This window comes from Labrus bergylta, chromosome 3 (assembly GCF_963930695.1).
Source record: "Labrus bergylta chromosome 3, fLabBer1.1, whole genome shotgun sequence".
Classification (NCBI taxonomy): domain Eukaryota; kingdom Metazoa; phylum Chordata; class Actinopteri; order Labriformes; family Labridae; genus Labrus; species Labrus bergylta.
This window is the reverse complement of record NC_089197.1, coordinates 15,384,558-15,397,470: the sequence shown is the minus strand read 5'-3', so window position 1 is coordinate 15,397,470 and position 12,913 is coordinate 15,384,558. Positions and strand designations below refer to the sequence as shown.

Below are 12,913 nucleotides of genomic sequence, written 5' to 3'. Positions count from 1 at the left end.
CTGATCTGTCACTGCAGGAGAGAGATGTGCGAGAGCGACGCCCGTTACAATATGACTCATCGCCATGAGGGCTGCAAATACACATACACAAAGACACACACACCGGGGTCCACCGGCACAGGATGATGATAAAACACTCTTTCATTGCCCAGCGAACCTGCAATGATCAGGGAACAGCACGAAAGAAAAAGACAACTCACCAACAATCCAAGAGTACAATCAAATGTATTTGATTTGTTTTATAAACACAGCAGTAAAACTTTGTGTGTTGAGCCTCTGTACTCATCAGCTCAACACATTGGAGTATGTTTCTTTGCAGTATAACACAGTGTAGCAATTCAGAATTTTTACTGCAAACCTTGAATGCTGTTCGCCTTACAGTATGGTTCATCTGTACGTATTACATCCTAGTCTTTTATTCATAGGTTTCAGGTAAGTTGAGTGCTCTGAGTCACAGGTTTAAAGGAAATAAGTGCACAAATGTTCCTTACACAAGTCAGCCAGCTGTGCTGAGATTTCAACCATGCTTAGACAGCAAGCTGTGTACAGTAACAAGTAATTCTGGGTTCAAAAGAAGGTACTGTTATTAGAAAAGCAAAACTAGCTTTCTTCATTTTGACTTGATTTGCTATGGCATAAGGGAGGAAATAACAGTTTATTTATGTTATATTACATTCCCACAGTTTCCCATATAAAATGAACACAGAGGCTGAACAGTGCATCAAACAGCCTGTAGCACAAACAATGACGCAGACTTCAGACATGTAGGCTGTGAATAATTAACACTGCTGCACTTCTGGACATCAGTGTTCCTTTGTTGTGCAATAAGCTACAAAAACTACTATAGCCCTTGTGGGGGAAAAAAATCAGGTTACAAATACATTTGCTCAAGAGTTGACTACAAAATAAAAGACGTCAGCTGAGTTGAGACTCAGCACTGCAGGACAATTAGTGTTAGCGACAGTGGAGTGGTGTACTGTAGTCGTCTCTGCCTGCAGCTCAGGCTTCCCCTGCTGTGTGACAGGCTCACTAAAGGCTTTCAGATGAAGAATTGGGAGAAATGCAGTCATTTACACACTTTGTACTACAGCACTAGTGCTCGGCTTTTCTTCGAAATGAGAGCTGAAGCACAAAGCCTCATTTATTCAGTTTGAGATTTCTGCAAACAAACTGCATAAGAGAAACTAATTCCTGGCTCTTATTTGAGCACATTTAGATGGATTAGAAATTCTCAGGGTTGTTCTGAATTAAAGGAAGGAATCATTATTAACAAGCTACCTCAACAAACTGCAATTTTGCAAGAAGAGGAGGTGTAATCACATCCTCTTAGAGAAGACATTTTTTGATGAAATTTGGCAGTGACATAAGCTGTAGCTTAGAACTGAGGAAAAAACACAGCAGGGGTATTTTAAGAGAACGGCTTCATCGGGATAAGAGTGTATGTGTGTGTGCGCGGTCTCAGCTGTCCCAGTCTGTACTCTGTGTGTCGTCGTCTCTTCTGTCCTCCTCCTCGTCAGAGTCGGCTGACACTTTCTTCATCCTCATCATGGCAGCTCTGATGCTGCGCTCAAGCTCAGTTCCTCCATTATTAGGGCTTTCTGCACGTGAAGGAACCACCTGCAACACCAAAAGAGACAACACGTTTTCATCCAGGTTTTACAAAGGTTGCATGTGATGGAGATATACACAGGGTTTTTTTCATGGTCTTTTCTTATGTATGTTCATTAGTTTTCCTTTCCTAAGAGCATAATGAACTGAGATGAGTGAAACGGTCTGAATGTGCCTTCAGAAAATCCTCTTAACCACCATAAACCATCTGCATATATGGTATACCACATTTGATCTAGATGACCTTAGAATCAAACTCTCGCCCTTCATCAGGAAAAGGCTGATTAATAAGCTCTACTTTTGCTAATATTTAAAAATCCAATGACAATACCTAAACATAAAATGAGTCATTCAGTCTATATATCCTGTCTTACTTCCTCAGCTTGACCTAAACAATAAATCCACGTTTCTATTGGTTAATGAGCTGGTCAATCAGTTAAACTTTGTGCCTTAGCGCTTGGTTGAACATCTCACCTTCTTCAGCGGGACACCCAGTCTAATGGCAGACATCAAAGAACTTCTGGCATCCTCAGCAAGGGGCGACATCCTGGGAGTCGGGGCCTTTCGAAGCTGGATCTGTCCGCGCTGCAACGAGGCCAACACTTCATCCATTGTTCCTACAGCGACACAACAATAAAGGAAAAAAAGGCACTCTTAAAATGATGCAAGGAAGCTGCAGTAAAGACAGCACTGTTTTGATTTCCACTTCTGAGAAGAAATCTTAAATGTTTCAAAAGAAAGTTGTCTCTACCTGGTTTCCATATATAAAAAAAATATATTTTTCTTGAACAACTTCTATTTCACAAATGAAATAAAAATGTTTTTCATTTTAAGCTTTGTTGGATGTTTCCGACTACCCAGAGCTGAGTGTGTGCATCAGCAGGCCTGTAACTGATGCAAGATGCCTCCTCTGGCCTCACGGTTGGGTATTCAGGACAGAACACTGTGTACACACAAACATGAGCACGCACACGCACGCGCACACAAACACACGCACACACACACCTTTCTCTGGAACAAACAAACACGACCTTGCCTGCAGTCGGACAAATTCTCACAACCAGCTCCATCCAAAGTGTTTTCCTTCAATAAATAAATATCCACAACAGTTTGATGTCAGTTGATTACTGACACATCAAACACTGAAGAATTCTGAGTGTATTTTAACTCTCACCTATATTTTGTTTGAGCATGCTCTTGGCTGGAAAAGGGGGGTCCTCTCTTTCACTTAGAGGCATCGGGCTGTCCTCAGAGGAAGGTGAGGCCTGGACAAGAGGAGAAACTGCAGGTGGCAGTGGTGGAGGAGGGGGAGGAGGTGGTGGAGGAGGGGGAGGAGGAGGTGGAGGAGGATGTGCAGTAGGACAGGTTGTCATGGAAGGTGGCGGTGCAGAGAAGATTTGGACAGGGATGTCTTTGGGCTTCTGAATTTTGGGTGTTTTATTGCGTTTCTTGGGTGCTGGGCGGACAGAGGAGGGTCCCTCAGAGGGGCCGATGCTGATGATTGACAGCGGCTGGGAGGGACACGAGACTTCTGGAGGAGACATCCTGGACTGCGGAGTCTTCAGGATGAACTGGCCCTGACTCTTCTGAAAAAAGAAGGAAGGAGAAAATGCTTTCAGTAACAAAGACTTTCTCTTGTCTGATGTTATGAGAGAGACGGCACAGACACAAGACGACGCCCACACACAGCAGTCTAATCTAATTCCTTTGTTTCAAAAAGGACCCACAGCGAGTTGACATTAAACTGACGTGACAGAGAGTATGTGTACAACAAATAACACAAACACACACATAAGTACACACATACATCCTCCTTTTCTACTGGAGTAGGACATCTTTCAGTATGAATATAAAGAAAACAGAAACAATCCATAAAACTGATTGGTTTATGAAACAGCTACTAAAGAGTGGCCACTGAGACGCTGTTCTGGATTGGCTCTTACCTGCTTTTTGTTAATCATTTACAGAATTTATTTCAAAATGACTTCCTTAGTTATTAGTAGCCATTAGCTGGCTGCAAAATGTTGATCAATTGAATCAGGTTGCACCTTTTAATTTACATAGATATACAAATAGTTAACGGCGAGGTTCACTTTCATATCATTCTACATACTTTTTTTCTCATATGGTCATGCATGAACTTTTCTTTGGGTGTTTCTTGTTACCTTTTAAATGTGGCTTTGATTGCTTATTGTGTGATCTGGTCATGTTCCTGAACTAATCAAACAACAACAAAATCTCAGCAAGGTATTTATGGAAGCAAAAAATGGAGTCCACTGAAGTAATCCTGGTTTCTTGCAATTATCGAGCAGATGTTAGATGTTAGTTAGATGTTACATGAGGAGGAGGAACAGGAGAAAGAGAGTCAACATTTTATTGATTGCTTCATGTGGTTGCTACGAGGTTTCACTGAGTGCTAGTTACCCCCGCTGCCACCCGTCCTACCAGCGCAAAACTGTGACGCATGTCACTCAAGAGAAGTCCAAGTCACATGGATTCCGAGCTGGCTATTCAGACTGAGGTCACACTACAAAAGCTCCAACCTGCACATACGAAAGTGGCCCAACTCAGACTGGAAAAGACCAGATCCCATTGGACTGCTCAAGCTTTTACTGTTACAGAACCGGTTTTCTATTATTAGCTAATTACTTTAATACTTGTATTTTATTTTACTTCCTTTGCAGTGCTTCATATGGTGAATTATGACAACGCTCTCAAGATTATTATACAACACAAGAAAGCACTCATGGTGAGTTTAGAGAGTCAATATTAAGTAGTGCTATCAGCAGACATCATCGTTTACAACACTCCAACAGTGGGCGCATTAACAGATTCAAACAGAGCAGAATCTCTGAAATTTTAGACCAACAAACTTATAGAGGGGGATATAGAAGGAGAGGGTAGAGCAGAAAGTGAGAGGACCTGACCTCTCTGAAGGATCGTAATCTGCTCAGAGTCTTCTCTCGCTCCTGGTCGACCCACTGTTTCCTCCTCTGGTCCTCCTCTTTCCTCTTCTCTCTCTTCTGCAGACAAAGGGAGACAGTGAGAAATGTTCAATGGAAAGAATTCAGACAGAAGTTTTTTTTTTGTGGTGATCTTTAAGTTGTTTTCCCGTTGCGGTGGTGACGTACCAGTGTGACTTGGTGATGCTGGTTGTAGAGGGTGGAGCTCTGCTTGGCTGGCAGCTGCTTCTTCTCATGGGCCTCCATGCACTGATCCTAGAAACAGGCACAAACTTTAAAACTATTTGACTCAGAGAATACATTAAAGTCACATCATAATGAGAAATAAGTGGATGATTAGGTGCAGAGGCTTTCACAGATAAGGCCAGTAAAACGTATAATGTGAGGCACGTAATGCATCAGTTAATGGGAACTGTAACTTTTAGACTTCAGTGTTTTTTTTTTACTGCATTGTTAAAAACTCATGCATGTGATCCTTTATCCCTTTAGATTACTGTGGGCGATTTGCTGAAGCCCCTTCTCAGGGGACTCCTCTCACTTTGTTCAGCGCCATAAAATCCTTTTTAATCAGACTAATAAGCACGCAGCCAGCAATTGGAAAAAATGCCAACTGCACCAACTGTGCTTAAAATGTGCTGTCAGCTAAAAATAAAACACAAATGTAAAATCTACTTCAGCAGCCCAACAATTATTAGAGACGTGCAGGGAACAGATAGTGAGGAAATCCCTCCATCTTCTTTCTATGGTTTTAACTAATCATTGTTTATCAATCAACCTTTCACTTGTTTTTTTTATTTACTGGTTACAGGGGAAAAGTAGCATCATCATATTCAAAAATAATGTCTAAAAATAGACAACTACCTATAGTTTAAAATAAATTCTGATTACTAGAATGGAGTGGAAATATTGGGTAAGATATATTCACGTGAAGAAGCTTGAATCATCAAAGAGAGATCAAATAAGATTATTCTGAGAAAATTGATAATAACAAAAAAATGAAATGTTTCACAAAAATGATTCTTTATTGGGAAGAAATATCACTTCGTCAAAGACATCAATGTCTGTGGTACTGTCACACACCTTTTTGTTGCGGAGATAAGCTCTCCGGGCACAGATGCTGCCTCTCTCGGTCTCCAGGTTCTGTAGCCGCTTTTTGAGCTGACTGGCAGCAGGAGAGTCTGCCGGGTGAATACTGGTGTGGAATATGCTCTGCAGCTCCTCGGGATCCTCACACACATCATAGTACACCACCTCCTCCTTCAGCTCTAAAACACAAATATGACCCGGTCACCAAAAATCCTCCAGTATCGGTTTAAAACATGCTCATACAATTAGTTGAAATCTTAAAGAACGTCATATTCTGTATTTCAGCAGGGATGGCAAAATGTATGGGATGTTGATTGAGAATTCATCTCTAGACTTCTATCATAAGTACAGTTTTTGTCAGACGAGACCCGGGTTAAAGAAAGTATTTTTTGCAGCACCACAGCGCGTTTTAAAGGAGAAATGTTGTAACTGACCAGCTTCATATAAACTGAGCAAAGGCCCTAGAAAAGTCTTTTTTTCTTCTGATGAGTATTTTATTTAAATTATGAACCTTGAAATCAAGCTTGAAAGGCCCCCCACAAAAACTCAGCAGCCTTCTTTCAAATGTGCTAATCTCACACTTTTCTCTGTCCTCCAGTTTTCTTTGCAGAGCGGTATCTGCTAGAAGACACCTCGCTGTCTTTTAGTTGGGGAAACAAACCTAAAACCAGCCAAGGTGAGGATACACCATTCAGACACACAGCGCACACACACACACACACCACTTGGAAGCAAACATCTTTCATGTCCCAGGAGGAGCAATTACGGAACAATGTACATGAGCAAAATATTTCCCTAAAGTAAAACCAGCGCACGAAACACTGAGTGACCACACAAACAGAAACCCCAGCACTTCATAATCCAGTAACACGAGCCTGTAAGAAATGAATAGACATTGTGCGACCTGGAAAGGTTTACTTCAACCTGGAACCGTTTTGAAAAAGTGTTGACACTGAAGAAAGTACACACTTTCTTCACCCAACCAACATGACCTGTTTCTCTCAACTGTCCTATCTGAATCAAGGCAAAAATTGCACAATTAAAAAAAAATAAAAATAAAAAATTGCTCGCTCACTCGCTCACGTTTTCACATTTTCTTCAACAATGTTGTGATAGTTGTCAGTACATCCATTGGTAAACTGTGAAATACTGCATGCTTTTAATGAGGTCAAATTTGCAGAAATGTGAGCAAAAATGGACTAAATTTGAATTGAATAAGGCAACTTTACTCTCTATGTACTGTAAGTTGATATTAATCACAGGCTTTTATACCTCAAGACTAACTCTTATTGCGCAGCCATTCACTATATTACTGCATTAATTCAAACATGGTTCAGGCAGATGGCAGTGTGAATAGCTTTAGATGCCAATTACAGTTTCACAGCGTGAGACAACCTTGACTTGACAACCTTTTCTCTCCGCTTTGCTATTTTATACATCAAGATTCTGCAATTTTTTAAAGGAATTGAATGCAGAGAGCTTTATACATCTAGGAATGAATAGTGTTCGAGTGTTTCATAGTGGAGTATAGTAGGACATCACCGTCTTTTCTCAATGATGTAAAAGTTTATATTTTGTTGCTTTTCTAATCAAAGTATGGTACACATCTACTGTTCAACACGTGTTTCGTCTACCTTTGATCTGCCGCCGCACAGAGTCTATCTGAGCCACCAGCAGCTGCTCCTCGTGCTTCAGGATCACAAACTTGGTGTCGTACAGCTCTAGTTGGGTTTCATAGAACTGCAGCTCCAGCTGGTCCACTGTGTCCTGCTGCTGGCCGTACTCAGACACAAAGCCAGGATTTTTGTGGCTGCTGACTTTACCAGACAGGCTTCCCATCTGCAACACAACAGAAAGAAACAGACAGAGCAGTCAGACCTGTTTTACAAATGTACCTTGCATTTGACCTTTAAACCTTTAACATTCAAATAATGGTGAATATTGTTTTGTAAGCAATATACCTTAACCTGCACAGACTCAAAACGTGGTACATCATTCTTCCCACATAGACATATGGTGAGGCTGTTGAGAACAGTTGCAGAGACCCCTTTAAAAGGTCAGCTGTCAAACCGAAACCTCTTCACATGATTGTTTTCGTTACATTACATATTGTTTGCCTTTTGGGTTGGATTTTTGGCACTTTTTGACACCTGACGTGAATTTGAGTTTTGGGAGCCTCCTTGAACATGAAACTAGATCATCCTGGTGAAAAAAAAACTAAAGATTAGAATCAATGTAAGAGTCTGCGATGGATAACCTTTCTCCACATTTAATCTCTGCTCGTTGGTTATTCATGTTGTGATGAAATCAGCTGAAACAAAATGGTACCTGCAAGGTCAGGACGTTAATGTCAGGTGTGCATAATAAGTAGAGAAGGAACTGATGCATTCAAAGCTTATAAACGTTCTTAAACGGCGTCAGTTATGTCAAAGTGAAACACAACTCACACCGCCTGAAAATGACACCGAGTGAATTGTTTTTTGATAAATTACACACCTTAACTTTAAATATATGCAAACACATTAAATGAAAAGGACTCAAGCTGTGTCATCTTCAGGCACAGTGTTGCACTCAACAGAGCCCCCACCACATGATTCTGTGTAGGTGGGTGTAGCTTACTGATCCATTTTACACACACACACACACATATACACACACACACACACACACACACACACACACACACACACGTCTGCATAAGGACTCCTGTAGATTTCACAGTTGTAAATAGTGACAGCATCCTGATACCTGGTTTTTAAAGAGCTTAATCATATGAATAATGCAACCACATGCAGGTGAAAGTGCTGAAAGTGTTCTCTGTTGTCCTCCAAAAAGCTCAGACGCACAGCTGGACTCCTTAAAGAAGCAAGTTCTCCGCTTCAGCTTTCCCAAAATACTGTGATCCTGACATCGGTATTCACAGACATGCATACAGCTATGATGTTTTTTGTATGTTCATACACACAGACACACTCGTTTAATCATGAATGCAGGTTTTTTTTTTTGGGGGGGGGGGGGCGTATCGAGGGGATTCTCTGTGTTTTTAGAGACGCTTTATAAATAGATCAAAGGACTATAGCAGCCAGAGATTCAGATCAGAGTCGAATATCAAGTGAAAGATAAAATAGAGCAAGTAGGCGCCATGTCACATCTCTACAGACTCGCATCCACTACAAAAGCAGTGTTGGCCTTAGCACTAAGAAATACAGATCTGAATGCCAGCTCAAAGCTTACAAATGAGTCCAAAAGACTGTTAGGGAAAGTGCTGACTAATGACAGCACCACTAGAAAAGCTGTGTTTTATTTTTCATCAAAGGCACACACCCTTTCTCTGATGCCATCTTTCTTGCGGTTCAGGCACATCTCTGTGGTTCTCATGTGCTGCAGAGTTTCTTTGGCCAATAGGAAGCGTAGTTTCTCCAGCCTGGGAGCTGCAGACGCCCAGGCAGCAGCTCCAAAGCGACATTTATCCTCCTCCATCTGCTTTGACATACCTGAACGTACACACAAGGGTGTGTTAGGTCCACATCGAACAAATCAGTCAAAAAGCAAAATAAAAAAACAGGACCATCCTTGTTCATATTTCCATGTAATCAGATGGAGAACTTCAAGAACACCAGAAACTAAAAAATACTGTTGGGTAAGGGAAGTACATTTTTTTTCAATGGTATTTTTTCCATTCCTGAAGCAGCTCCTTTTATCAAACCGTCAGAAAACAGGAATGCATGTGTAACTTTAAGCACACGAATTGCCTGATCTACAGTATACAATGTGGTTGTGGAGCTGGTGTATCTATAAAAAAATATTTTGGATGTTATCAGATCCATAAAACTCCCTCATAAAGACGGCTGACAAGTTATAATATATTAATCAAATCTAAATAGTCGAGGAAAAAAGCAGTAATATCCTCCTTAATTCCCTTATTGTTTTACTCAGGGCACAATTTTAAATGCTTGCTTTGATAATGAATTCTTTCCACAGAATGTATATATGTCTATGAAGAGGTCCTTAACACTTTGATGTCCCTTTAGATATATTTGACAGTGTATGTTTGGTGTGAACTCTTTATCATTCATTAATATGTAGTTTTTTTCTGCTGTGTGCTGATGAATGACAAATTATAGTCACTAATGAATCCATCCACACACAAACAGAGAAATAAAAACAGTAACTTTTACCAGCCAGAGCCTTTGAAGTCTGTGCAAAGTAGGTGACAGTGATGTCCTGAATTGAGGCGACTGCATCTTTGGCTTTGTTTTTCCACTCCTCCGCCTCCTTCTCCAGAGCGGAAATTCTCTTAGGACCCAAGTCCTCAAACTCCAAAGACTTCTGCAGAGAACCAACAGAAAAACAGTGGACAACATTTTACTAAAGGGAATTCTATTCTTTGCCATATAGGGATAAATCATAATAAAAGTTAAATAAGGGTATTTAAAACAACAACAATAAAGATCAAGTCTAGACTGTACTCTTTGTTAAAGGTGCTTGTTAGAAGTCTGTAGTGATTTACTTACAAGGATCTCCATCTTGTAGAGACAGGCCAGCTCTCTCATGTCCCTGAAAGGCTGCAGCAGATACTGGAAGAAGGTGGTGGCCACAGTGACCAGGTCCTGGTAGGCCTCGTCCTCGTCGTCATAGATGCTGAGGAGCGCAACCATCCCATCTGCGTTTCCATGACTCTGCAGCAGCTGTAAATATGGAGGACAGAAACACCATACCATGAGCATTTACTTTACTCTACACGACTTTTGACATAGAATACAACTCTGATATCCAATAGAGCTGAAAAATCACAAGTCAGCAGGTCGGCAACTATTTCTTATCGAGTCGTTAAAGTTGCGATACTGATAGACCACTGCGATGACCTTTTTCCACCTGGGTCAGCAATGTGTGGATACATCCAAGAAAGAATCAATGTAGTTAAGAGTTAGAGTTGAAAGAACAATGGATTTAATGCAGATTGCGATAGAAACCATTATTTCTTTTCTCGTTAAATAAAAAAAAGCTGTATAATTGGGAATGTCCAAAGAAGAGACTTGGAAAAAGCTGCCTTGATTGGTAATGTAGTCCCCAGTCCATCTTTTTAAATGTATATTAAATGAATAAAAGTGGAAAACGTTATTTATGAATTGCATTTTATTCTGTTTATGTTCCTTCATGCCATGCTCATTTGAAATGGAGATAAATGTATCTCATGATATTGACGAGATGTTACTGATCCGCTGATGTACAGAGTTTCATATCCCTGAAATTTAAACGTGAAGTTTTCAGCTTTACTATATTTCTAACGCACTTTAAACTATGTTATTTATTGTGTAACAACAAGCAAAATGTAAAATTACATCTGTGTGCACACTTGAGCCTCGCAAACAACACACAGCAAACAACACACAGCGAACAACACAATCACAGAGGTGTTGCAACATCAAAGCTTTGACTGAATCAAAAGGAGCTAAAGTTTGCTGAGTCATAGAGTAGGCTCCCATTCAGACTTGTAACACTGTGTGGTGCTAATCCTTCAGGGTAACATTCAAAGCACTCAAGGAGGGTAGTGTTTAGTTTATAGAGGTTTCCAAACATGTACTAAACCCCCCCCCCAACCATTTTTTGTTTTCTTTTATCGGATTAAGACTGCTACCATGACTTTTGGTACACAGTACACATGGGAAAACATCTATTTATAATGTCAAAGCTTGGTTTCGATTTCAATTTCGATATGCAAAGCAAATGATCTAAGTATAGAGGGAGTTTTAAAATCAAAGTTGAAACTACTCTATGAAACACTGCGATGAAGCTTGTATTCAAAGACACTATAACAATATTTATTATGTTTGTTTTGAGTGTTTAAGTCTATCGTTATTGACATGGAGGAAACAAAAATGTTAATGTTTTATATTATACATAAATATGTCTCTAATTCACATTAGAATCTAATAAAAAAAAACTATATTAGGAGCATTTTTCTATAACACAAACTGTATTATCTTCAGTCAGTATTGATAAGGGGCAGACTGTCTTTTTAGAATAGGTGTAGGCTACCTAATAAACTGGCAACACATTGATGCCCAGCTGTGAGCCAGATGTGACCTCTCCCCACATCTGTCAGACCCCTCACCTGTCGCAGGTGACCTTTGGCCCGGGCCATCTCCACCTGCATGGTCTTTCTCTTGAACTCTTGCAGATTTTCGAAGTACTCCTCCACATCCCGCTCGTCCTGCGTGAATAACGCGTCGAGAACAATTTTTCGCCCGCATATGTCAATGGCTGTGCTGAAGTATTTCTCCAGCCTTCTGCACGTCGCGTCAAAATCCCGCTCGTCGTCGTCGTCGTCTCCGGGTCCCGACCTCCGAGTCAGGAAGAGCAAGTCCCAAATACTGCCCTCTTCAAACTCGGACAAATCCGGGAAGCACACCGCCAAAGTGTCTGCCACGCATGTGAAATGTTGATGGATGTGTTTGAGGTCGCTGACGGAGAAGAGTCCAGCCCAGCTCATCTGCGGGTCACCTGCGGAAACCTCCGCTTTTCGTTTCTGACGTTGCAGCGTCCGGTTGTGGCAGGTGACAGCAAACTTACACTCGATGATGTTCCATTGAACGATAAAGCCGAGCTTAAATGTCTCCGTTTCTTCAAATATATTACTTTTCACTGTCACCCAGCCCTCCAGACTATCTAAACGCTCACACTCGACGTTATTCATCCTAAAAGTCATCTTTCACTTTGGCCCTTCCGAAAATGCTGCCCTGCTCTGTTTACAACGTCCGCCATTTGTATGACGTATGCTTCCTTCAGGCAATTCACACACATCCGGAACAATTCAATACGCAACACACTAGGTGCAACACAAACTCGTAAATCTACTTTTAAGGATAATGTCATATCAACCGAACAAGAAACAACAGACACCAATTTGTTTACAGCACATTTCTGTATTAGAAATATAAAAAAAAAAAAACGCCAATTCTATAATGGATGACGCGCAAGTTCTCGAAATTCTTCCTCTTGTTAAAAAACAGGTCAGTGTTTCTTGATTGTTTCGTCAAAGTAATAGTTTTAAAATTGGAGTAGCCTCTAATCTCTATCATTAAGAGGCTGAAAGCTCATTCGAGGTCGTATCTCTGTTATTTCTTAACAAAAGCGTTTGAAAAACTGGCGTTTACGAGGAGTCATGAAGGCACCGCAATGTTCGTGGCAATGTTTTCAACTTCGACCTTTAAATCACATGTTTTAGGGAATTTCCACATCAAAATATCAAGGCA

General features: G+C 40.7%; 1 protein-coding gene across 1 annotated transcript; it reads right to left on the bottom strand.

Moving 5' to 3' along the window:
• Window positions 1–206: 206 nt before the first annotated feature.
• On the bottom strand, window positions 207–12,434 carry LOC109987049 (WASP homolog associated with actin, golgi membranes and microtubules). Its single transcript, XM_065952802.1, has 11 exons — window positions 11,773–12,434; window positions 10,172–10,345; window positions 9,836–9,986; window positions 8,982–9,151; window positions 7,292–7,496; window positions 5,652–5,836; window positions 4,740–4,826; window positions 4,536–4,631; window positions 2,783–3,194; window positions 2,083–2,225; window positions 207–1,617 (listed from the first exon to the last, which is right to left on the bottom strand). Exons 1-11 carry the CDS (start codon window positions 12,364–12,366, stop codon window positions 1,459–1,461), a joined length of 2,376 nt encoding a protein of 791 aa, XP_065808874.1. The 5' UTR covers window positions 12,367–12,434; the 3' UTR covers window positions 207–1,458.
• Between the last annotated feature and the right edge of the window lie 479 nt (window positions 12,435–12,913).